This window comes from Marmota marmota, unplaced genomic scaffold (assembly GCF_001458135.2).
Source record: "Marmota marmota marmota unplaced genomic scaffold, marMar, whole genome shotgun sequence".
NCBI classification, from domain to species: Eukaryota; Metazoa; Chordata; class Mammalia; order Rodentia; family Sciuridae; genus Marmota; species Marmota marmota.
Window position 1 is genome coordinate 8,624,855 of NW_026000168.1, and position 24,508 is coordinate 8,649,362.

General features: G+C 46.2%; 1 protein-coding gene across 4 annotated transcripts; it reads left to right on the top strand.

Moving 5' to 3' along the window:
* Nucleotides 1–8,874: 8,874 nt before the first annotated feature.
* On the top strand, nucleotides 8,875–24,263 carry Trnt1 (tRNA nucleotidyl transferase 1). 4 transcript variants are annotated; one of them, XM_015494939.2, is made up of 8 exons: nucleotides 8,875–9,016; nucleotides 9,777–9,949; nucleotides 15,063–15,256; nucleotides 17,174–17,312; nucleotides 20,098–20,224; nucleotides 22,254–22,447; nucleotides 23,094–23,341; nucleotides 23,453–24,263. In XM_015494939.2, exons 2-8 carry the CDS (start codon nucleotides 9,802–9,804, stop codon nucleotides 23,705–23,707), a joined length of 1,305 nt encoding a protein of 434 aa, XP_015350425.1. In that variant the 5' UTR covers nucleotides 8,875–9,016; nucleotides 9,777–9,801; the 3' UTR covers nucleotides 23,708–24,263. The 4 variants fall into 4 exon arrangements, with proteins under 4 accessions (XP_015350425.1, XP_015350426.1, XP_015350427.1 ...); XM_015494940.1 differs by lacking the exon at nucleotides 8,875–9,016 and adding an exon at nucleotides 9,023–9,317; XM_015494941.2 differs by lacking the exon at nucleotides 8,875–9,016 and adding an exon at nucleotides 9,385–9,673 and having other exon boundaries at nucleotides 9,752–9,949.
* Nucleotides 24,264–24,508: the final 245 nt, after the last annotated feature.

The following is a 24,508-nucleotide window of genomic DNA, read 5'->3' on the forward strand; positions in this document are numbered from 1 at the left end:
TATTTTCTTGGTACTGGGGATTGAACCCTGGCGTTCTGTATTTCGGAGCTACACCCCCCCAGATCTTTTTATTTTTTATTTAGAGATGAGGTCTTGCTAAGTTGCTGAGGCTGGCCTTGAACGTATTATGATCCTCCTGTCTCAGCCTCCTGAGTCGCTGGGATGACAGGTGTGCACCACCATGCCGGGCTGACACATAATTTATGAAGTTGCAATACATGGATATGAAAAGGGGTGTTATCGAGAACTCTGGCATTAAATAAATATATTCAATAAAAACAACAGGCAGTACATAGGCACGTAATTTTTTTTTTATTTTTTCAAAATCTCAGTTTGGGTTAGATGCTAAGACTGATAGGAGAGATTATCTCTACGTGGTGGGTGTATTAGTCAGGTTTTGCTACAAAAATAACCACAAGCTCCTCAGTGTAAATAAGTATTGGTTTCTCGATGGACTGGGGTCTGGCTCACCTTGGGTTGGGCTCCAGATTACAGAGTGGGCTCAGGTTTGTTCCAAGCATCTGCCAATCATTTGGAACCAGCAACTATCCAGAGCCAAACTGTCAAAGAGGAAAATCACGGCCCGAGCACATTGCAGACATCGAGTCACATCACGGTCAAGGACGTCCCCAAAACCTGAACAAATGGCAGGGTAAAACCCAGAGTCAGCTGGCCCAAGCCCAAAGCATACTCTGCCCAACATGGTAAGGCCCAGTGGTAGGGGTACGGGTTTGTACAGTTACTAGAGGGGAGTGAAGGATTGGGACCAATCATTCACTCTATGGAGGCCGAATTAATGTGTCTTTTATTTTATTCTTGTGCTTTTATATGTAGAAATGTTTTAGTCCATACAAATGTGGGGATAAATTTTTTTTTTATCGACCCCTGAGCCCCATCCCCAGACCTATTTTGTGTTTTATTTAGAGACAGGGTCTCACTGAGTTGCTGAGCACCTCGCTCTTGCTGAGGCTGGCTTGGAACTCGCCATCCTCCTGCCTCAGCCTCCTGAGCCGCTGGGATGACAGACATACTCCTCCATGTCTGGCTTGCATTATACCTTTTTTTCAGTGCTGAGTATTGATCCCAGGGCCTCTGCCTGCCAGGCAAGCCCTCAGTCACTGAACCACATCCCCAGTCCCACAAGATACATGTGGAAATGACTTTGGTCAGCCTCCTGTCTTTAACTTGGTGCACGGATAACACAGGGCTTCCCTGCATCACCCTCTCCCTCTGTGTCTTCAAAGACACTGGTTGACAGTGACAGAAATCATCTACAGTCGACTTTAACTCGGCTGCAAAGACCCCCTCCATTTTTTTTAAGGCTCTCGCTTTGGGGAGGCCCTTTCTGGCCTCAAAGCCTTCTTTGCCTCCTCTGAGAAACCACAAGGCCCGAGTTCCCCCCGCAGTGTTCTAAAGTACAGCATTGAATATGGGGAGAAGAGCAATTGAGATGAAAAGTTAGCAAGTGGACCCCCACCCCCCCACCCCCCGCCGCTGTGGGTGGGGCTTGTAAAATGGTACAACCACTTTGGAAAATTAACAGGCATTTCTCCAAAAGGATAGTGTCTGCCTCCGATCCAGCAATTGCATTTCTAGGCAAAGACCCATCCGAGAGAATTGAAAACGGATGTCAAAAAAATAATGACTATGGTTGGAGGGGTAAGTGTGGGAGCTGGTAGAACCTGGGAAACCAGACTTCTTTGGGGGTGATGAAAACGTTCTGTATTGATTGTGGTGACATTGCCATCTCTGCAGACACCGTCAAACCACCGAGTTCTGCACTTTTGGTAAATTGTCTGACATGTGAATCATATCTCAATAAAACCACCATAAAAACTCTAGACAGTGTCCCCGACAAGATTTAATCAGAATTCTGGGTAACTGTTAGAAAAATCTGAGTGGATTAAAATCAATATGTGGGTTTACCACCTGCCCGAGAAAAGCCACTGAGCGCCTTTTAGATGAATCAAAATGGGGCTGGGGTTGAGGCTCCGTGGTGAGCACTTGCCTAGCATGAGTGAGGCACTGGGTTTGATTTTCAGCACCACATAGAAATAAAGGCATGTGTCCATCTACAACTAAATAAAATATATATATTTTTTAAAAAAGGATGAATCGAAAGCTTGTCTTCAGACCGTGAAGGGTCTCAGTACCATTTTTGACTCATTCTTTTCCAGTTCTTTAAGCAGTAACGAGTTCTTGGCTCTCTGCAAGCTGCCTATAGGAAATTCAACCAGAATGTGTAAAAACGGCCACCAAAATGGGGGCTCAAATCAAAACCCATGCATATATGATTTTGTTGGGTTGAGCCCGACTCCTACCTATACCTACAATGCTCTAAATAAAATTAAAAGAGATGAAGGTGGTGGTGCACACCTCTCATCCCAGTGACTTGGGAGGCTGAGGCAGGAGGATCACAAGTTTGAGCCCAGCCTCCACACTTGATAAGGCCCTAAGAAACCTAGTGAGACCCTGTCTGAAAATAAAAAAATGAAAAGTCCTGGGGATGTGGCTCAGGGGTTAAGGGTCCCTGGGTTCAATTCTCGGCACTCCCTACCCCCTCTAAAAAAAAGAAAAAAACCATAAGAACTACACTGCTAAACTAAGTTTATTAATGTAAAACAATATTCTGCTTCTATTTAGAGAGGGCCTACTGTGTGCCGGGAGTGTTGACTGCTCTGTACACATCCTATGGAAGCCCTATAACCTATTTTACAGATGAGTAAACGGAGGCTTGGAGAATTTATGTAGCCATCACCATTCTTGGTGATGCTTCCCAAATTCACATTGCCCAGAAGGGCCAAACCTCTATTCTAGAATTGTGATCGTTGCTTTAAAAGAAACACCTGAGAAATGCTTCGCTTGGAGTGATTGTGTTATTTGGTGGCCCTGGGTGAGAGATCTGGCTGGAGAAACTCTGATGCGTTCAAATTAGGTTTGATGTCATCTGCTACGTGGGGACCTCTCAAATTGTCCTTTCTCTCTGTCATGGGATTTTTACCTGCCACGTTGAGGACTGATTTTTATTTTACCTCCATACTGTGGTGACTGGGCTGTTCTTATCTCCTCTCCAGCACAGAGATGGTGAGATCAGGTCTCATGGCTTGGACCCGAGACAGGGATTGGAGGCCAGGTCCTTGGACAAGCTTGGTTTTATGAGAATTTTTTCCTGCTACACAGGCACACAGAGTAAGTCCTCCTACGTTAGGGACAGAAGGGGATTTCTGTCGAGGCAGCAGGGAATTTTACATGAATCTCTGTTTGAAAAAAATATGGTGGAGAACATTCCAAAGAAGCAGAGTTTAGACTCTTCTGGGTTCTGATCCGAGGTTGCTGATGATTCAGAATTTTGAAGGTGATTATTCTCAGCCTTTTACCCTGGGGCCTCTGTTCCTCTAACTATTATGGAAGTCCCATCTTTTAAAATTAATGACCCGGGTATGAAATTTCAGAGCCGCTAAAATTGATTTGTCTATTTACTTACCTCTTTTAAATGTAAAATAAAATTGCATTTGTGTGTAAAATCCCCCAGCACCAATGAAAAGTTGCGAGCCTACATTTGCCGAGAAATATCTTTATTTGTCCTCTGGGAGGTCTTAAACTTTAGTTGGCTTCTATTAAACTTTTATGAGAACAAAACTAGCAGATGACTTTGGCTTCAAACAGGTACTTTTTTGTTGTTGTTGTTTCAAAGAAAGAACAGGCATTCCGGAAAACAGAGCTCATTCTTTTCAATAAATTACTTTGCAGAAAAAAAAATTGGGGTGTGTGGGGGGGCATGCAGACAAGTACCAGCACCCCTACATGGCAGGATATTCAAATGAGGTCATAATTAGGCTTTATTTGATTTATCTAAATGGCGCTTCCAATATCTTCCCGCAGGGGGCCAAGTGCTATCATTATTCATTTCTGACTTAATGGAAAGTATTTTTTTTCCTGCATTCTCTGTCTTAATTTAAAATGCAAATGTTCCCACCAAGCATGGTGGATGGTGGACACAGAGGGTCCTGGAGGGAATGGTGGCCCTCGGGGGTGGGCAGCTCTGAGGGGAGATCCCACTCAGCCATGTGTTTTTAACTTGAAATCAAACCACTTGCCTAAAACCCAGAAAGGGGCGGGGGAATAGAGAGGGATTCAGCATTGGAACAGATTTTGTAACATACTCCACCTAAGTTCTTTTTTTTTTTTTTTTTTTTTGGTACCAGGGATTGAACTCAGGGGTGCTCAACCTCTGAGCCACCTCCCCAGCCCTATTTTGTATTTTATTTAGAGACAGGGTCTCACTGAGTTGCTTAGGGCCTCGCCATTGCTGAAGCTGGCTTTGAACTCGCGATCCTCCTGCCTCAGCCTCCTGAGCCACTGGGAGGACATAGGCCTGCACCACTACACCGGGCTGGTCCACCTCATTTCTAAGGCACACTTGGAGGTTTGAGGAGGCTGAATTGTGAGCAGCCAGAGATGTCCAGGTACTGACCCCTGGAACCCCGGAAGCTGTTACCTGGTGAAGGTGCAGATCTTTCCTTGGGAAGCACTTCCTGGAGTTCCCAGGTGGCCCTGATGCTCCTTATTAAGAGGATAGCAGGAGGAATCCCAGAGGGCTGAAGATGTTACGCTGCTGGCTCTGGAGACGGACAGAGGAATCTTCTAGAACCTGGAGATGACAGATGCCCCCAGAAGCCTCTACAGTGAACCTGTTTTCGAGTCCTGACTTCCTAAACCGTGAGATGACAAATAGATGTGACTTTAAGCCACTGCGTTGGTGGTGATGGTTCACAGCAGCCCGAGGACAGCAATGCAGGCTTTCCTCTCTGTCCTCAGTGACTTGCCAGGCTCCCCTCCTCCATCCTGGCCCTCCTCGGGGGGACCCCAGCCCCAGCCTCCTATTCAGGCCTCCAGCTCTTCTGGGCAGCCATCTTGGGAAACTCCTGCTTTGACAAACCTTCAATGTCTTGTTCCAGTTGGACCGAGATCCAAATGTCCTCATGTGAAGTGCCTCGCCCTGCCTGGGCTGGTGCCCGGGACACCTTCAAATCTTTTTGGTGTTCAGTGGTGGGTTATTTTTTCTTTTCTTGTATTTATTTCAGACCTCAATTTTTTTCCCCCTTTCTCGATCACCGACCCACACTCCCACTTGGTGGTGGTTTTGAGTCAGAGTGCCCTTTACACTTTGGGTGACCTCCCACAAGTCAACCTCTTCACCTCCGTTTCCTGTTCTGTGGAATACCTGGGGCGGGGGGTGGCTGTCCATGTGCCATGCAGGTTAACGCCGGTGAACTGCTTGGTACCCATGGAAACATGGCAGGGACAGGCACCACCTTACCACAGCACAACGTACAGGAACCAGTGGGCAGTGGGGAGCCCCATCTGGACACTGGGTGCCTAGACACAGGACCTAAGATCTGGCCCAAGTTGAAGAAGGACGGAAGATCTTTGAGGGACTCTAACAAAGTACTCAGGTATACTCAGAACAAGCACTGATCATGAGTTTTTAGATACGCCAGCTTTGGCTGGGGTATCTAATAAGTACCCAAATACACACACACACAGGAATATATATATATGTGTATATAAAGTTTTTTTTCTTTTTCTTTTATTTATTTATTTATTTATTTATTGGTACCCATGAGTGCTTAATCACTGAGCAACATCCCCAGCACTTTTTATATTTTATTTTCCTTTTTTCTGGTCCTGGGGATTAAACCCAGGGCTCTGTACCTGCAAGGCAAGCACTCTACCAACTGAGCTAGATCCCCAGCCTTTATATTTTTATTTTTTTTAATGTTGAATTTTTTATTTGTTTATATGGTGCTAAGGATCGAACCTAGTACTTCACACGTGCCAGGCAAGCGCTCCACCACTGAGCTACAGCCCCAGCCCCTTACATTTTATTTTGACACAGGGTCTTGCAAAGTGGCTTAGGGCCTCGCTAACCTGCTGAGTGAGGCTGGCTTTCAACTTGTAAACCTCCTGTCTCAGCCTCTGAGTCGCTGGGATGACAGGCGTGTGCCACCATGCCCCACCTATAAAGGTATCTTTATTCTCCTTTTCCTTCTTAATGTCATGGTGTCTTTTAGGTGAAGAATGTTCATGGTGTTGGGAGAGAACAGCACAAGCCCACTAGCCCCCAGCAGTACTGTGTCCAGGAGTGTGACTTTGGGGCATAAAGTACTTACAGAGAGATGGGTGATTTCTGAGTAGCAAATGCAAGTCAGGTTTTATTTCCCTTAGTTATCAAAGTCCCATCTTTTGGGATAGATGACCCAGTTTGAAATTCCTGGTCTTGAGCAGGAGATGATCGTAAGCATCTTGTGCAGGAGGAGGGAGGACCCTGGGTGGTTTGGTTGTTCTCATAATCTCCTGGGGGGTTTCAACTGGGCATTCTGTCCACAGAACTCTTCTACCCTTTCATTGAATGGCCTCAAATCTCTTTGTTCCACTTTCCTATACGAATAATTCAATAATTGAATTTATTTGATTAAGCATTTCTTTAACTGTTTAAACCATGCTTTAAAAAATTTCATGTTGCTTTTTCATATAAAAAATGTAATTAATTTTGGGATTAGGTTATTTCGGGGTATAATTTATGCAATGGAAAGTCCACCCTACTTGGCATACTATTGTGTGTATTTTAACAAACCCACAAAATTAAACTATAGAACAATTCTGTCACCTTCTCCTTCTAAATTCTCCTAAGGTCCTTTGGTTGTGAACTGTTCTCACCCCCATTCTCTTGCTACAACTGATCTAGTTTTTGTCTCTACAGCCTCTGCCTGCTCCACATGTCATATAAATCATTATTTTGAGGCTTCTTGAATCTGGCTTTCAGATTCCAGAAGTTGAGAGACAAACACATTATTGTACATTATCCGTTGTTTGTCCTTTTTCATTGCCAAGAAGTATTCCATACCCCAGTTTGTTCATCCATTCATCTGTTGGGAGAAAATTTGGGTTATTTCTAGTGTTGGGTAATTATGAATAAAGCTATAACCATTCGAATACACTTTTTAGTGTGAATGCCAGCCTTTGTTTCAGGTAGATATCTAGCAGTAGGTCTGCTGAGGCATACGGTTAGTGTTTAAAAAACTACTACAGTGGTTTTCAAAGCTGCTGTAAAAGTTGGTGTTCCTACCAACAGTATATGAAAGCTGTACATCCTCATCAGTGTTTGATGTTGCCAGGTGTTTGGATTTCAAACATTCTAGTAGATTTCTTGGAAGCTTCCCTCCTGATGATACCAAACATCTCTTGGTTTCCAACTATATAGATTCTCTTGTTACATTTACTGCTACATAGAATTTATATAGAATATAAGCAGTATGCAGATTTACCTTCCATATTTTTGCTGCTAGTATAACAATAAATTTATTTTTGTAGGTTAACTGTGTATCCTAAACTGTTCTGACTTTACTTACTAGTTTTAGTAGTTTTTTTGTTGTGTCTCATGGTTTTTGTGTTAACCATCACATCCGTATGGAGAGAATGGTCATAGCTTCTTCAACGTTTTTAACTTCTTTTTCTTTCTTTCTTTCTTTTTTTTTTTTTTTTTGTTAATGGTGATGAACTATAGTCACAGGTTGAAAGTGAGTGGTTAAGTCTGGACACCTCGGCCTTATTCCTGATATTAGGGGGCAGTGATTAAAATTTTAACATGAAGTCTGATATTAGATGTACTTATTTCTTTAGAATCTTGAGGAAGTCCCTTTTAACTTCAGTTTTTGAACACTTTTTATAATGATGGGTGTTGAATAGTAAGTGCTCTTTCTGCATCTATTGGGATGATCATAAAAGTTTCGTTTTAGTCTGTTAGTTTGTTGAATTACATTAATTTGTTTTTGAACATTAAATCCAGCTAGCATTCTTTGTATCTGGAAGAAACCCAGGTCAATAATGATGAGTTCCCATCCTATTTTGTTGGATTGTTTGCTCACATTTTAATTTTGTTTTCTATGTTGGTAGGGTAACGTAGTCTGTAAATTAATTTTTGTAATATTTATTTCACCTTTGCTATTAGGATTATACTGGCCCTAAGATGAGAAGTATTTTCTCCATTTTCTGTACAAACTTTGTGCAGAATTGGTGTTATTTCTTCCTTAAGGATTTGATCATTTTGAACATAGAAATCATCTGGGCCTGGAATTACCTTTGCAGCAAGTTTGTTGAACAAAATTCAATTAAAAAAATAAAATGATAAAGGGCTATTCAGATTTACATTTCTACCCCATTTCAGTTCTAAGTTATCTTTTTAAGTAGAATCTGCTCATTTCCTCCATGTTGTCAAATCGGTTAGCATAAAATTGTCCTGTCTAGAGTGACAGGAGGGAGACTTGGGAGAGAAAACTGAAAGGACTGGGGCTTTCCTTGCTCCCTTAAGGTTTTAGACTGAATCAAAGTTGTGTCCCTGATTGTCACCTTGGAAAGCCTGGTGCTTATAAAATTGGGCTACTCAACACTCCCTAAGGGCAAGAGACCCTGTAATAACAACCCAGAGAAATACCATGGCATATGTATTTTTCTCTAGGAAAATTCCCAGGAAAATTAAGTAACTTGAAAGTTGCATTAAGGACCCCCTCCCAACCCCCTATTTAAAGGACTTCATGGTCTTTGCCACCCTCTGCACACTTCTGTGCCTTTAAAAATAAAAAAAAGGACTGGATCCAATCCAGGTTCTTCACTTTGCAGCTGCGTAGCCTCTGGTAACACAAACCAGGTGGGAAAATACAGTAATTTCACAGGAGCGGGGAGCTGAAGCTCTATGAATCTCTAAAATCCAGTGCGAACCTCTCTGCGCACTTTGCAAGCCTCCAGCAGCACCGCAGCCTCGCGAGACTTCCCGGAGCCCGTGAGGAGTTCGGCTCTGCGTCTCGCCGCGTGGTGCGTAGGCGGGAGGGGCGCGGAGAGCCGGGATACGCCCCGCCCACATCCGTCCGAGACTTCCTATTCGCTGCCGGCCATCGTGCGTCGTGACGCCACAGCGTACACCTTCCCGGAAGTGCGTGTGGCGGGGAGGCGCGGGCCGGTAAGCGCACGGCCGCGTCCTGGGGGTGGCGGGAGTGCGGTTTGGCGAGAGGTCGCTCCCTGCGCGGGGCTGCAAGGCCGCAGTGTGGAGGTCGCGTCCCAGCCGCGTCCCCGCCGAGTTTCTCGCCCCGGGTGGTGGGGTCCTAGGACAGGGGTCACGGCCAGGGTCCCTGGGGGTTTTCTGAGGCGGAAGTGCAGGACGCTGCACGTGGCCCGGCGAGGGGAGCTGGCCCCCGATGGGAAACGCCGCTCCTCGGTCCCTGCTTTCCCAGGAACTGCGCGGTCCCCTTGCAGTCACCGAGGTCGGGGTCACGTGGGGGCCTGGCAGCTGTGGCCTGGCTCCGGGGCGGGGGGTGGAGGAGGACAGGGGGGACGGGGCCCCGTGGAAGCCGAGCAGAGGGCACGCCGGGAGGAGAGAAGTGAGAAAAGCAGCTAATTTTCACTTCCGAGGAACCACCCCGGAGTCATAAAGTTTCATGTGCCACTCGGGGTGACCGTGACCCGTTGGGGGAGGCCTGCCGTTCTTGCAAGTCTTCCAGCTAAGTTTTCTGGAAGTTTGCCCCAGGTCCTGAACCCGGAGCCGGCTTCTCGGGAGACAGGACATCAGTGAGCCTCGTGGGGCTTCGGGCTACAGAACTGGACAGCCACCAGCTTAGAGGTGGGGTCCTTCCGGGGGTCGCATGGCCCTCCTTTCATTTGGACAGGAGGGGAATTGCTCTTGGTCCCGTGTTTGAAGTTCCTTGTTGTGCATGTGCTTGCAGGTGGGTGCTTGGGGACCCTCTCTCGATGCTCAGGCACCTATGTCTGCGGCACCGGCCCGTCCTGAGCTGCAGCTGGAGTAGGCTGTGCCTTCTGAAGCGGCGGCTCTTCACCATGAAGGTACAGTCTCCAGAGTTCCAGTCCCTTTTCACGGAAGGATTGAAGAGCCTGACAGGTGAGAGGTCCCCTTCTTGCTTTGGAAGCCTGTGTCAAGGTTTGGCCAGCTCGTGTAGCCAACCGGTACTTTTATCGTTGTTGAGTTAATGAGAAAAGAGGGGAAAAAAAAAAGGCTTTCTTATGGGTAATGGAGAACTACAGTCGGTTCATTAGAAGAGAGGAGATGTTGACCCCATTAAAAGGCCTGACTTAGCTGAATGATTCCAAGTCCCATACATGATGGGATCAGTCCTAAATGTGTAGGTACATTTTCTTTTCACCTGGAGGAGGTCACATGCCTAGGAATGGGAAGTGCTTTGCCCCTATTATTAACTGGAGGGCTGGATTTTAACCTGGGCCTTCTGATGTCAGCCCCATGTGTAAACACTGAAGCTCTGTTTAATTGCCTTCTGAGAGAACTGAAGGCAGAAGCAAATAGAAATTCCTTTCACTTGTGCACATACAAAATCAATCTAGGAGGAACACTAGATTGATTAGTTACATGCCCAAATCCTCACTGGCCCATCTTTCAAGTGCAGGATCCAGGAAGCAACCAGTACCTCTATTTTATACTATTTAGGTTCTACCATTTTATACTATTTAGATTGGCTTAGCTCAGTGTCTGATTATGGCAGCACCTCTTTGATGTCGCCACTGTTTTATCAGTGTTGGTCCTTCACATCACCTACTGATGATGTCTAAGCAGCCTAATGGCTGCATTTCAAAGTCTGGGAGGTTTAGTGGTGCCCTTGTGGGTGCGTTGAGTTGTATGTAGAAATGAGCTGGAGGGTGCTTTTCAGGCCCAGCTGCTGGTGAGATTTAAAATATGTGGATGATGGGGTTCCACCCCCAGCTTTCCCTCCAGCTCAACCCTTCCAAGGAGGAGCACCTGTGGGGTTTTTTTTTATTTGTTTTTGTTTTTTAAACTGCACACATTAATTCTGGTGAACAGAAGGTAGAAGAACCATTACTTTAAAATTATCATTCCTATTCCCAAGTTTACGTTCTTATTTTTGAGATTGGATGGTTTCTTTTTAGGCACATTTGAGAGGTAAATGGTCCAGAATTTTTTGTTTCTTTTATGTTCTTCAGGTAGTCTTTTTTTTTTTTTTTTTAATATTTATTTTTTAGCTTTAGCTGGACACAATATCTTTTTTAAAAATTTTTATGTGGTGCTGAGGATCGAACCCAGTGCCTCACGCATGCCAGGCGAGCACACTACCACTTGAGCCACATCCCCTGCCCCTCTTCAGGTAATCTTGAAGTAGAGGGCTTAAATTTAAGTTTGGTTATGCCCATGGCTTCAGTATGATTTAATTAGGTTGAATGAAAAATGAGAGAGACTCTTGGTCCAGTGGAAGTGTATGACCTATACTTTCTGTAAGCTTTCCTATTAACCCTATTGAAAGGCAGGAAGAAAATAATTTTAATAATTATTTTCAGTACATCATATTTTATCCACTGTAGGTGAAATTCTATCATTTCAATATGAAATTTTATACAAATTAGTGAGATATTGTGTATTCTTCTAAGACTTCCAAATTGTCCTATCTTTATCACACACAGCACCATCTCTAATCAGACTCATCACATTTCAGGTGCTCAACCACCACAAGTACCTAGCAGTTGCTGTTTGAACAGCACTGACCTAAAAGGTCCAATTTTGGGTTCACTGAAAATTCTTTTTATGCAATTCCAGCTACCAGTTTTTTCATTCTCAGTTGCAGAAATTCTCTCAGTGGCCCATCCCTACTCATAGTGCACTTTTTTTTGAGATAAGGTTCTAGATATTGATTGCTATAATTTTTTGAACATCTTCTGAGAGTTACATTTGAGTTTCTAAATGCGAGTTTAACTTGTGAATTTTCTTCACACTAAGACATGAAGTCCTAAGGGAGTTAGAACCTTAATAGTATAAAATAGAGGTACTGGTTGCTTCCAGGATCCTGCACTTGAAAGACGGGCCAGTGAGGATTTGGGCATGTTGTAGGCTGTGATAGCAGTGGCAAGAATGCAGTCTTTCCATGCACTGTTACACAGATAGCAAATTGATCACTTTATCTCTTCCTTGCTCCTTTGTAGAGACTTGGGTGTCCTGGTAAAATGCAGTGTCCAAAGCCTGCTGATTGGTGCAGTTTAAATGGTCTTATAACAGTTCTCAAATCCTGATAGTTATGTTGCCTTGTGTAAAATCAGGTTTTGCAAGAATTCTGGAGGCTAGAATAGTGTGTTATGGTCATGTAAGATAGGGTTTGTCAGGTCATTTCATACGTTTAAGTTTTCCTTATGCTTTAGTACAACCATGTAGTCTAGTGATGTTGAAGGTTATTTCCCCAGGCTAGAGCTGAGGCTGAGTTGTTAATTATAGGTGAGTTTTGCCCGAGCTTCATGGCTAGTGTGCTCACTGGGACTGCCTCAGTCACTTGCCTGAGGTTCCTAGTGTGCTCACTGGGACTGCCTCAGTCACTTGCCTGAGGTTCCTAGTCCTTGCTGGATGATGTCAGAAAGCCTGTATTTGGGACAGTAGGAGCAGTGAATGCTCTTCAAGTGTGGAGGCTGTTGGAACAGACGGTGTTTCTGGTAGTGATGGTCCTGCCATGCAGGGCTCTTTCCAATTGTCCCTCTGGCTTATCATCCCCCACCCCACGCCGGCACTCAGAATCCAAAATCAAAGGAAGTAGTTCCTGAAAATTTGATTGGAAATTAAAATTAAAAATAGGCAATAATTACAAGAATTCTGACACTGTATGGTCTTGAGTCAACGTTGTGAACAAGAATAATTAACAATCACTATCAAGGTGTGGTAGTTGGAGCAAATGAGCACAATGGAAGGTATACATTACAATTAAATACAGTTGTATCAGATGTCATCTTTGTTGAGTGTGTGTGTAGCTTACAGAGGAATGTTGCGTGTGTCCCTGTGTCTGTAGGATGGAGGGTGGAAGGAATCCGTAAGTCTGAGAGCGCCTACCCCTTTAGGTTAATGTAGAGTCATTCCTTTGCTGTAATTTTTATGACTGCTGTTCCACAGACAAATGTGCTTTTCTCAATTGTATTAATTTTTTTTTCCTTTTTTATTGGATCTTTATTAGTTATTCAGAAAATTGGGATTGAGTTTGACACAGTTACACAGGTATAGAATAGAATTTGCTCTGATTCAGTTCCCAGTGTGGTTCCCTGCCCTCCCCTCTTCCCTTCCCGTTCTCTTCTTCCTGCCCTGGTCTTCCTGTGTTTACTTTTTCTTTCTTCCTTTCAGGCAGTATCTTGTGTGTGCACAGGTGGTGAGGGTCACTGTGGGTGGTCACGTACAGGGAGGTCACATCCTCCACTGTTCTCACCTATCCTGGCCCTCTCCTTCCCCTCTCCTTCCCCTCGAGCCCCTTCCTCTAGTACACTCATCTTTTTTATTTTGATGGAATCCCTCCTTTTCCATTTCTTCCTCTCTTTATTCTCCCCCTTATGTTGGACTGGCTTCCACATATCAGAGAAAAGTGGTATTTTTAAAATCCAGAATTGTGAAGTTTTTGGAAATGGTAATATCAGGGATAATCAAAATGACGAATGGATTTCTTTGGGTTCTGTATCTGTCTTTCTGAAATGCAATTTATTGAGTGACCTTGAATTTAAGTTTTCATTTTAGTGAAGCCAGCTGGAGAACCTTAAAAATATTGCTGTCTGTATAACTTTAATTCTAACCATTTTATTAATTAAACTAGACTCTAATGAATGGAATATTTGTTTTGTGTTCTCCTATAGATTCTTTGATAGAGTTTTGCTTTGAAACATGAAAACTTAAGAAAAAAGTAGACTTTCCAACAAGACACTCTTTCTAATCGTTACAGTTGAGTTTATCGGGAGCCAGGGGAGGAATGCTAGGTTTGCTATCCTGAGAAACGGGAGAGGAGACCATTTTGTGTACCTTGTGTGTATGTACAAATGTAGGCTCTGTTGGTGGCTTTGACGAAATTCACTGAATGCTGTCAACGGAAGATGGGGCTGAAAGGCTTGGGAAGAGCGGGTGGAAGAGGGTGTGGGTGACAGAACAGAGGGTGGGGTGGGGGCTGCACGTTGAGTTGTGGTTGGGCTGCTGGACCTTGATGAGGGTTGGATGTGGTTGGATACTGCAGTGACCCCTAGCCAGCACCCCGGGGACACACCAGGTGTCCTGGAGCACCTTGGAAAGAGGGTCTTGGGAGGAGTTCTTGAGGATGTGGGTTGCAGAGGTTCTGTAGATGGTTCAGGGAGTGGGGCTTTGCCTTGCACTCGATGCTCTCCAGGCGCAGAAGCGACTTTTGGATGACTTGGTTCTTGCCTAGAAGGTGAGAACATTGAGACTGTCTTGTCTGTCAGTCAGGAGCAGTCCTCAGTCCTTCTAGGGTGTGTCTTGGACAGGGTTCTCATTTTGTCTGTGTTCAGACACTTTAGAGAGTTGTCTTAACTGTTCTGGGTCCAGCGTGGGCAGAAATCGCTTTTGTGTTGTGCAGTGAAACTCTTAGGTGGCTTGGAGCTGCATCACCTGCAGTGTCGGGCCATATTGGATGTCTTTGTTGGAGGGTTTCATGTGGTGTCATTGTCATCGTAGGGGTTTAGTTATAGCCGCTCTGCCTCGTCCTCTGTAGCTGAGTACAGGGATTCCAGCGTTCATGTGGTTCTGCCTGGAATATAGAATGGGTTTCAAACACTAGGTGCAGATTGTTTCTTGAAGGCTGTGGCTGTAACGTGTACGTGGAGTGGCGGGCTGGTATTTGCTAGTGTCATGCACGAACATACCGCCTCTCCACGTATTCAGAAAGAGAATTGCCAGAACACTCAAGAGTTTCTGAAGTGTGCACGTAAACTCCAAGAAAGAAAGCTTCCTTCTTGGTAATAATCTGGATTGATGTCGAGGCCTTGGGCACTGTGGAATTGGTGTTATTTTCTGTGTTGGCAGAGAAGTTGGCCTGGTCTCTGCCCCCCAAGATCTCAGAGGCATGCTGCTGCAGGCAGGCCATCGCCCCTTCTGTGGGCCTTGTTCTCATTTTCACGTGGAAGGGCTCACTTTTGTGATCTCCGCTGTCTCTAGTAGGTGGAAAACCTTGTTCCTCTGGTTGTCAGAAAAAGCATATAGAAATAAACATCTTCTGCCATTCCAGAGTTGTTTGTCAGAGAGAATCACGAGCTGAGAATAGCAGGAGGAGCAGTAAGGGATCTGCTGAATGGGGTCAAGCCTCAGGATGTGGATTTTGCCACCACGGCCACCCCGTCGCAGATGAAGGAGATGTTCCAGGCAGCCGGCATCCGGATGATAAACAACAAGGGGGAGAAGCACGGGACCATCACCGCCCGGGTGAGTGCAGAGCTGGCGACACATCGCATGCGGCTTTTGTCATTTTAGAAAGTATGATAATGTTTTGTTGAAAAAGCAAGTAACAAAAAACCTAATAATAGTATCTACCAAGGGTTTTGTCCAGAGGCTGTGTCCTGCCGAGTTACAACCATGATGTTTAACTGAGTTTGATACTGAGCTCTTACCTCCAGCCCTTGCCCCCCTTTTTAAAAAAAAAAAAAAAATTTAAAGGAATGCAGTCTAACTGTAAAAAGTATTGGTAGTTTATTTAAAAAAAACAAGTCCATATGCTGCAGGTTTTGTTCTTAATTTTGCATTTGAAGATGCTGCCCTTCCTCCTCTGTGGCCCTTGTCAACAGCAGGCGTGTGGCTCTCCTCCCACCTTCCCAGTGTGTCCCTGTCAGTGTTGGTCAGCCCCGTGTGGAGGGTTGCACTGTGAGGGTGCTCCTGGGTGTGTGGTCCTTCCTGCGGTCCTGCCGCTGTCCTCTGTGTAGCTCTCCGAGGGCCACGTGCTCGGTGCCACTCTGCAGAGCTGTAAAGGTCTTCCCACCAGTGAAGCACACCATGTTTCAGGACTTTTTTTTGGCGGGGGGGGGGAGCCTTTTCTTTGTTACACCTCCCTTTTTCTGGGTCCTGTGTGGGGATCTCTCTTGGTTCTTCCTCTCCTTTGAGTAGGTGAGGCCTGAGCAAGCCCCACATGAATGAAAATGTTTTTATTTAACCCTGAACTGGCTTGGCCCCACTATTATTCCATCTGGGAATAGTTTTCTGTCAGAAAATTCGAGACTTTGTTTTCCAGTTTCTGCTATTGCCACTGAGGAGTGGATCCCATTTAGGTTTCTCCTTTGCTGGAAATCTGGTGGTTTTATTTTTTCCTTTTTGAAGACTTTGGGTCCTCCCACTGTGGTGTTTTTAATTCCAAGGAGACATCTCTGGGTTTGGGTTTTGTCCTTGTTGTGCAGGGCACCACTGGCCTGCCCTATTCCCTTGTTAAGGGCCTTCTCCTCGGGAAGTGTCTTCCTGTGGACCTGGGGCAGGTGCCCGTCTTCTGAGAAGGTCCTGTCTTCTCTTTCTCTGTCCTTACGTCTTGTATTTTTCACTTTTGTGGGAACGTCTTCACTTGATCTCTCGACCTTTGAATCACATTTGCAACTTTAGTGGCCTTTTGTTTTTAAGGGTCTTTCCTGGTGGACAGTCTTGCAGTGCTTAATAGGAATATGTGCTGAGAAATCTGATGCTAGGCAGTTCTGTTAATTCTGTGACCCTTGTAGTAGCACTTCGGTGAAAACACAAGTACTGTAGAAATACCTTGTTTACGTTCTATTCTATAAGTTTTTCTATTAGAAATTCTTTTTTTTTTTTTGGTTAAACTTCCTTAACTGTTTTTGTCACATACATATTAGCTGAGGATTCTGCAGGGTCAGGATCATCAGTGACACTGTCTTGGTCCTCTGGGGCAGTAACACATGGAGCTATCACCAGGCCTTTTGAAGTATCTACTGGTGGCTGTTTTATAGCTAACTTTTTTTTTTTTTGGCACCAGGAATTGAACCCAGGGGTGCTTAACCACCAAGCCACATCCCCAGCTCTTTTTAAATATTTGATTTTTGAGTTAGGGGCTTGCTAAGTTGCAAAGGGCCTCACTAAGTTGTGAGGCTGGCTTTGAACTTGCCATCCTCCTGCCTCAGCCTCCCGAGCCCCTGATTGTTACCATTCTGAAAACCAAGTGGAGCAAGGGGAGGGGCCGTGTATCTTTTCACTTATTCTTGTTTTCGAGGTGTAGGTGCACTAGTGGGCTTGAAAAAGACATGAGATCAAATGTCTAGGATCACAGTTCCGTGAGTTGATGAAAAGAAAAACTTCCCCCGGTCTATCTAGTGGTACTGAATATTGATTTTTTAAAACAATGTGTTGCAGCTTCATGAAGAAAATTTTGAAATCACTACACTACGTATCGATGTCGTCACTGATGGAAGACACGCTGAGGTGGAGTTCACGACCGACTGGCAGAAAGATGCTGAGCGCAGAGATCTCACTATAAATTCTATGTTTCTAGGTAATGTGTGGAGACGAGATGTTTTTGTCCAGTCTGTGTGAGTGCGTCTTAAAGCCTGCATCCTGGAAATGTGCTTCACTTCAGGCACTGCGTCCGGTGTGGCTGAGGGTGTCGTTGGCCGCAGTCACAGTCCCTGGCTTAGGCTGTCTGCGTGGTCACTGGCTGGGAACTGGAGATGCCCACGCTGTTTCTTTTGTGACCGTTGGGCGATCTGTTGGCTGTGAATGGTTGGAATGGGGCCTGGTCCCTCCTGGCCTGTGGCTTCCTAGTTGCATCTGCACAGTGGGAGCAGACGTGTCCCACCATGGGCTGCTCCTGCCTCTGCATTGTCCTTGTGCACATGCCTCCTGTCTGTCCGTATTCCCATGCGGTGGCACACGACGGGGATGACTTCAGCTCTGTTTTATCGTTGTGCCTCCACAGAGCCTTAGATGGCTTCTTAGCATTGCGTCTTAGGAATTGCCAGTCATCAGGGGCAGTGTGCGGGGTGAGACCTGTGTGTGGTCTTTAGTGTCAACAGAAGTGATGTGAGTTGGGTTAGTGTTTGAACCATTATTGATACGTCAGTTTTTCAATTCTAATTAAGATTTGTGTCACGGGTCAGGAAGGCCAGTTGTAGGCCCGAGTGTGGGATCCCTTGCTGACCACCTGATGACAGATGCCATTTCTAGGGCCCCTTGGGATCTGGACACACCAGTGGGCACCCTCATTTAGTGGGTTTCCCATTTGACAGGTGAAGAAAGTGCCAGAAGTTCAATACAAAGTTCAGGTCCCAGAGCCAAGATGGGGCTCGCATTTGTACAACTTGGATTTATGACCGGGGCGCCCAGCGGGTGCGCATTTTCTCTCCTTATAGTGAAGGCTTCACGGGCTGCGACTGCGCCGAGTGATGCAGTGTGCATGGTTTGACCTAGCTGACCTCTTGTAAGCATAGTTAAAGGGAAAGTGCATATTGTTTTTTGAGATATTTTACAAAACAAAAGCTGTTCTGGATGCTGTGGCTTTATAGCATTGCTGAACCCTTACAGTGTGCCAGGCGCTGCTGAGAGCACGTTTCCTGCCTTCAGTGACCCTGGCGGCTCTGTGAGGCGAATCTCGGTGTTGAACCCAGGGTGCTTGGCCACGGTGCACATCTTCTAAGTGACGGGATCTGGATCCTGACTGAAGCCGCGGGGCTGTGGAGGGGATACTGTTGACCAGGGCGTCTTTATTTATAGGAGACGGAGAACAAAACAGAACGGCCACCAGTGCCGATATTCACTAATCCTCACCTTTTAGCCCTGTTTTGGTCCGGGTTTCTCCGAGCCTCGTCGTACCAATGTCAGTGGTTCTGGCGCTTTTGAGTGGTTTCTTGGCTTCCTCCACCGTGATTTTTTGCTTTTGTCATATTTCCATGGTTTTCCTCCAGAATGTGGTCTTTACTGAAAACAAACCCTTAGTATCTCCAGGGTCAGGGTCACTAGGGAGAGTCAGGCGCCTTTTATTAGAAGAAATAATATGAAGACCTACTATGTCGTTTGCTTTCCTGTGGTCAGGGGTCCATGTGTTTTTTTTTTTTTTTTTTTTTTTAAAAACCTTTTGATTTGTCTTTCATGACTTTAATCTGGAGCTTTTGAAATCTGCACTGATCATTAGAGTGGTGACTTTCAGCAGCACCCTGTGCAGATCCCAAACCACTCGGGAAGGGTTAGAGTGAGTCTGAGCTGGCCGGTCGGCTCGGGGAGGTCAAGCAGAGCTTGGTGGACGGGCACTTCCTGATGCGCCCACCTGGGTTGGTGGGTTGCTCTAAGTGTTGTTTTGTCTTATTCTTAGTCCCTGCAGTGACCAGCTGTCTCCATTGGCCTTCTGTGGAGATCTCACCTGGGAGGTGTGAGGATCTCAGTCCCCTGACCTGAGGTGTTTAGGGACTAGATTATATTAGTTCACGGGCCCATTTTTCCCTTCAGTTAATATAGGCAGTGGCATTTAGTGGTGGGGTTTTGTTCACATCCATTTTAGGAACAAATAACAGGCTTACCTCAGAGTTCACAGGAGGAGGCTGCCTGAGGGCGCCCCTGAGGTGGACAGGCAGGGCACCCTGCCTCGTGCACCCCGTCTGGCTGTGCCCATGACCGCTGGGGGTTGGCCTAGCTAGAGAAAAGTGGACGATTGCATTTCTCAGGACTAGGCTGAAAATCTGCATTTTTTAAGATGCTTCTGTATTTTCTGTATGTATTTCAGCCTGTTTTCTGTGTCTACGGTCTGTGTGTTTTATCTTTTGCACATAGACGTCAGCCACTGGTCTTGTTGATACACAGCCACGACTTTCCAGAAGTGTCCCTTTCTGCATGGTGTGGCCTTGCCAGCAGGCTCCCCCACTCCCCAGTTCTGTTAATTGTGTCTAATTTTGAGTGTGGCTTGGTGTTTTGCTTTTGTGATAAAGTATGAAAGGTCTTTCTTATGGATTTGTTTTAGGATTAGGATTATAAAAATATTTTTCTATGGCTTTTTTACTGATTTCTGCGGGGAGTGTGTGCGTGTGCACGTGCTTATCTGCCTATGTTAACTTGAGTGTTAGCTTGTCTGGAGTCTTGTCTCCCTACCCTAACCATATACAGATCTGGCATTTTCCCCCAGGAAGCATTATGTGGTGGTGATGTATACAGGAATCCTATTAGTGTCTGCATTTTAATTTTATGAGTTTGAAATATGCTAAGTTTTTACTATTTGTGATAGTTTTGAGCTGATTTTTTTGTGTGTTTTAAAGTTTTTGCTGATGATGATTTTTTTATTCCCCTCTGAACAGGTTTTGATGGTACCTTATTTGACTACTTTAATGGCTATGCAGATTTAAAAAACAAGAAAGTTAGATTTGTTGGGCAGGCTAAGCAGAGAATACAAGAAGATTATCTTCGAATTTTAAGATATTTCAGGTAAGACTTTTAAATTTAATATTAAAACTTTTGTGGTTTTTCATCTCACCAAAGCGGGACTCTGGTCTGCAGAACCGGTGGGTGTGGGTGTGGGTGTGGGAAGCGCTGACCCCGTGTCCCCGGGCAGCGGCGACTCGCCTGCCCTGGGTGGGGAGAGGTTCTGAGATGCTCTGTGTTTCCTTCTCCTTCCTGGGCTCTGTGCTGTGATCTTTTGCATGTGACAGCTTCGTGTCCTTTTTTTAATGTTCATTTTTCCTGGGGCTGAAGGTTTTCTTTCACTTGTCATCTTGGGGTTCGAGCACTTGTCCCAGACCAGGCGCTGAGCTGGGTCCTGAGGCGTGGGTGGCAGTGTCTTCATGCAGCCTGTGGCCCTCTGTGCTGTGGAGAAGCTTTGGTGCCTTACCACAGGTGACACTGGTGAAAGAGGCCGGGGAGGTGACCAGTGGAAATCAAAGTGTAAACACACGCAGAGCTGGTGTGAACTTGGTTAGCAGGGTACACGCTGGTTATGTGGATAGCAGTGACTGTTATTTTTTTAAAATCAAAAATTTATTTTTTTATTACATAAAAACAGAAAACTTGCACATTATTATGGGGTGTCATGTGATGTTCTGATCCATGGGTGCACTGTTGTGTCTAAGTCAGGTCACGTTATCTGTTCTCACATGTCGTGTTTGTTATGGTGAGAATACTGAGAGGACTACTTCTAAGCTCTTTGGAACGTGTAGTGCATTCACCACGGTCTGTTGTCACCCCGCTCTGTGGTAGCACAGCAGAACGCCTTCCTGCTCTCTGACACCCCTCCTGGCCCGACTCCCCAGCATCTGGTAGGACCTTTCTCCTTAAGCTCCTGTGGGAGTGAGGTCATGCAGTACTTGACTTTGCCTGGCTCAGCTCACTTAGCATAAAGAAGCCTAAGTCCATCCTTGTTTTACCCCAAATGATAGGATTTCTTTTTTTATGGCCGAATAGTGTTCTAAATGTGCCACGCTGTCTTTCTTTATCCATTTGTGAGTTGGTAGATGCCTTTCCATTTCTTGGCGTTGTGAGTAGTCTCCCAGTCGACATTGGAGTGCCTGTGCCTTGGACACTATGATCTCGTGACCCTCAGTGTGCCTGGCAGTGGGACAGTGTGTGCTTGTTAGTGTTTGAGACCCCTCTGCAGTGTGTTCACAGTGGGCAGACCCTCATGGACACTTGTGGCCTTGTGTCGTTCAAGTATGAAACCGCTGTCCATCCTGTAGTTCATCTCCTCTTGGTGCTTCAGTAGCAGCGATTCTGAACTTCAGACTCTGACCTTGTTAGAAATATCCTAACTGGCTAGTGACATGTGGTCGTGTGTGTCCTTTGCTGGTTGGGAGTCGCTCTCAGAAGGCTCTGTGTCAGATCATACATATTTTATCAATAAGTGATATTTCTGTGAACTTGAATACTTTTAAGCAATCTCTCTGTACAAAAGAGCAGCCATCACTTGAACACAAGTTCAGCCATGTTTATCTAGCACTTTATGTGAATCGCTAGTGAATCTTAGGAGCACGCTGTGGGACCAGTGCACCCGAAGGCTTGTGGCCTGAGATTCTGAGACAGGCTGTGGCGTCTGTGGTGGACTTGTCCCATTTGAAGGCCTTCCTTAGAGCAGTGGGTTGTATGCCGGGAGCTTTGAGGGGTCACCCCGCTCTGTTAGGGAACCCTGCCTGGTACGGGGCCTTCACAGGGTGCTGTTTTCATACATCTGCTGTGAAGTGCCCCTCAGGTCCTCTCTGGGTGGCTGTTCTTAGCTTCCCGGGAAGCAGAGCAGAGGCCTGGGTGTTCTAGTTCTCTCTCTCCTTGAGAAAATTCTACATCTTGGGCTTCTTCATCTGGAGGAAGACAAAGGTGGAGAACTGGCCAGATGGTGTGTTGGGTGTCTCCTAGACCTAACTGGTTCTGTATATTTTCTTTCCAGTGAACGGATGAGTGGGATATAACATAATGTGGAACAATGGAATATAGTATGTAGAGATAATGAAGGGGAGATTTTGTCTTACAGATTTTATGGCAGAATCGTGGACAAACCTGGTGACCATGATCCCGAGACTCTGGAGGCCATCACAGAAAATGCTAAAGGCTTGGGTGGGATATCGGGAGAGAGGATTTGGGTGGAACTCAAGAAAATCCTTACTGGTAACCATGTACATCATTTGATGCACCTCATCTATGATCTTGATGTGGCCTCTTACATAGGTGAGACCAGGTTATAAAATGTTTAGTTTTTGGCAAGAAATTGTCTTACTTCCAAAATTTCATAAGGGAAAAATGTGTTGAGTCATTTGGCTCAAGAATTCTTAGTAGAGAACTGGCCTATTTTAAAAAACTCTTCCAAGGTAATCTAGGGGCTAGGGTGGGTCAGTTTTGTCATGGTCATCGGGAACCCTTCCCCCGCAGTGGCCTCTGCAGTCAGAGCTGGCTTTGACGAGCCTCTGCTTCCTGGGTTAATTTCTGATGGAATAAAGGGGCTCAGAAGTAACCGCTCTCCTGCTGACGGACAGTCGATGCTTGTGATTCAGTAATGTCACATTCATGTTCACAGGCAGAGGGGCTCACGGACGGGGGTGGGGAGGTGGGTGGGTTCTGTGGAGCAGGGCGGGAGGCGGGAGTTGGAGACCGTGTACCTTGCGGATCAGGTGTCACCACTGTCTGTGGACCTCCGATGGGGCTGGGAGAGAACATAGGGATATCTCAGGTTTGGAGAGTGACACTAGGGACAGGGAGGAGACCGTGGATAGGATGAGTGGCAGTGAGGGCGTTTCTGTGACTACACTGACGGCTGGCTTGGGTGGAAGGCTCTTCTGTACGGTGGATAACGGGTGTGGGCTGCCTTGGTTTGCAGGCTTGCCTGGCAGCGCGGGTCTGGAAGAGTTCGACAGGGTCAGTGGGAACGTGGAAGGCTTCGCACCAAAGCCCATGACTCTCCTGGCCTCGCTGTTCAAAGCACAGGACGACGTGACAAAGTTGGATCTGAGGTTGAAGATTTCAAGAGAGGAGAAGAATCTTGGCTTGTTTTTGGTGAAACACAGGAAGGACTTGAGGGCGGACGGCCCCGAGCCCCTGAAGCCCTACCAGGACTTCGTCATAGACGTGAGTATTGCCTCGCCGGCTCCCACGGGAGGCACGTCTCGGCTCGACTTGTTTTGAGTGGGAAAGGTCCCAGTGAGCGTTGGTGACGGACTAACACGTGTCTGCCCCTAGTCTAGGGAGCCGGACGTGGCGGCCCGCGTGTGTGAACTGCTCAAGTATCAGGGCGAGCACGGTCTCCTCCGGGAAATGCAGTGCTGGTCGGTGCCCCCCTTCCCTGTCAGTGGCCACGACATCAGGAAGGTGGGCATTTCCTCGGGAAAGGAGATCGGGGCTCTGCTGCAGCAGCTGCGTGAACAGTGGAAGAAAAGTGGCTACCGGATGGAGAAGGAGGAGCTCCTCAGTCACATCAAGAAGACGGAGAGCTGACCCAGAGCCCGCCACGCCACGGCGGCCGGTAAACGGGCTCTCATTCCGCTTCCCCTGATGAGGTTTAGGAGGCGACAGTGGCTTTCAAGCTGGTTCACAGGATATCTTGACAATGACTTTGTGAAACTGTGCTTCCGGCACTGAAAGGGTGTCTGCCTCCTCCCAGAGTGGTGTGGCTGTACTTAGCATTCTTGGAAAAGTAGGGTGGGATGTCCCCAGAGGGTGGTAGTCCTACCACCTGGTAACTGCCTCGAACAGGAAAACGTTAATGTCTGCCGAGGGGATGACCACCTGGGCTGGTCTGTACAGTGATGGCCTCTGATGGGTTCCGGGTCCTGTACGAGATCCAAAATAAAGGTTGCCCGGTGCCTGGAGACACCTGACACACTTGGATTAAGACTCCCGTGTAACATACGAGTGCTTGTGGGGTGGCGCACACAGCAGTGCGGGTTTTACTGTGGAGGTGATCGTGAAGGTGGTGGTGTCCTAACCCTATGCATCCTTGAGCCTGATGTTTTAATAAAACAGTCCCTTTGGTTTTGGTGCGCGGTGGCATTCACACTTGGTGACACCCTTCCTTTTCCTATTTGGAGTCTGTTCTCGCCAGGTGCAGAGAGACTGTGTCTGTTTCAGCTGCTTTTTCCTTTCTGTCCAGCCATAGCATCTTTGTAGCCTATGAGCAAGTAGCAATTTTTGGACGTTGCTAAAAGAGGTTTTGCAGAGCACACTGCTGAGAAGAAGTGGCGCCAGCACTAGTAGGTGAGTACTGACGGTATTATGAAGATATCTGTAGACTGAAGG

Excerpts from the sequence above, each read along its gene's own strand:
- Trnt1 (XM_015494939.2), top strand. The coding sequence starts at position 9,802 with ATGCTCAGGCACCTATGTCTGCGGCACCGGCCCGTCCTGAGCTGCAGC. Across the intron at positions 9,950-15,062 it reads AGGATTGAAGAGCCTGACAG|AGTTGTTTGTCAGAGAGAAT; the intron begins GTGAGAGGTCCC and ends CTGCCATTCCAG. Across the intron at positions 22,448-23,093 it reads TGATGTGGCCTCTTACATAG|GCTTGCCTGGCAGCGCGGGT; the intron begins GTGAGACCAGGT and ends CTTGGTTTGCAG.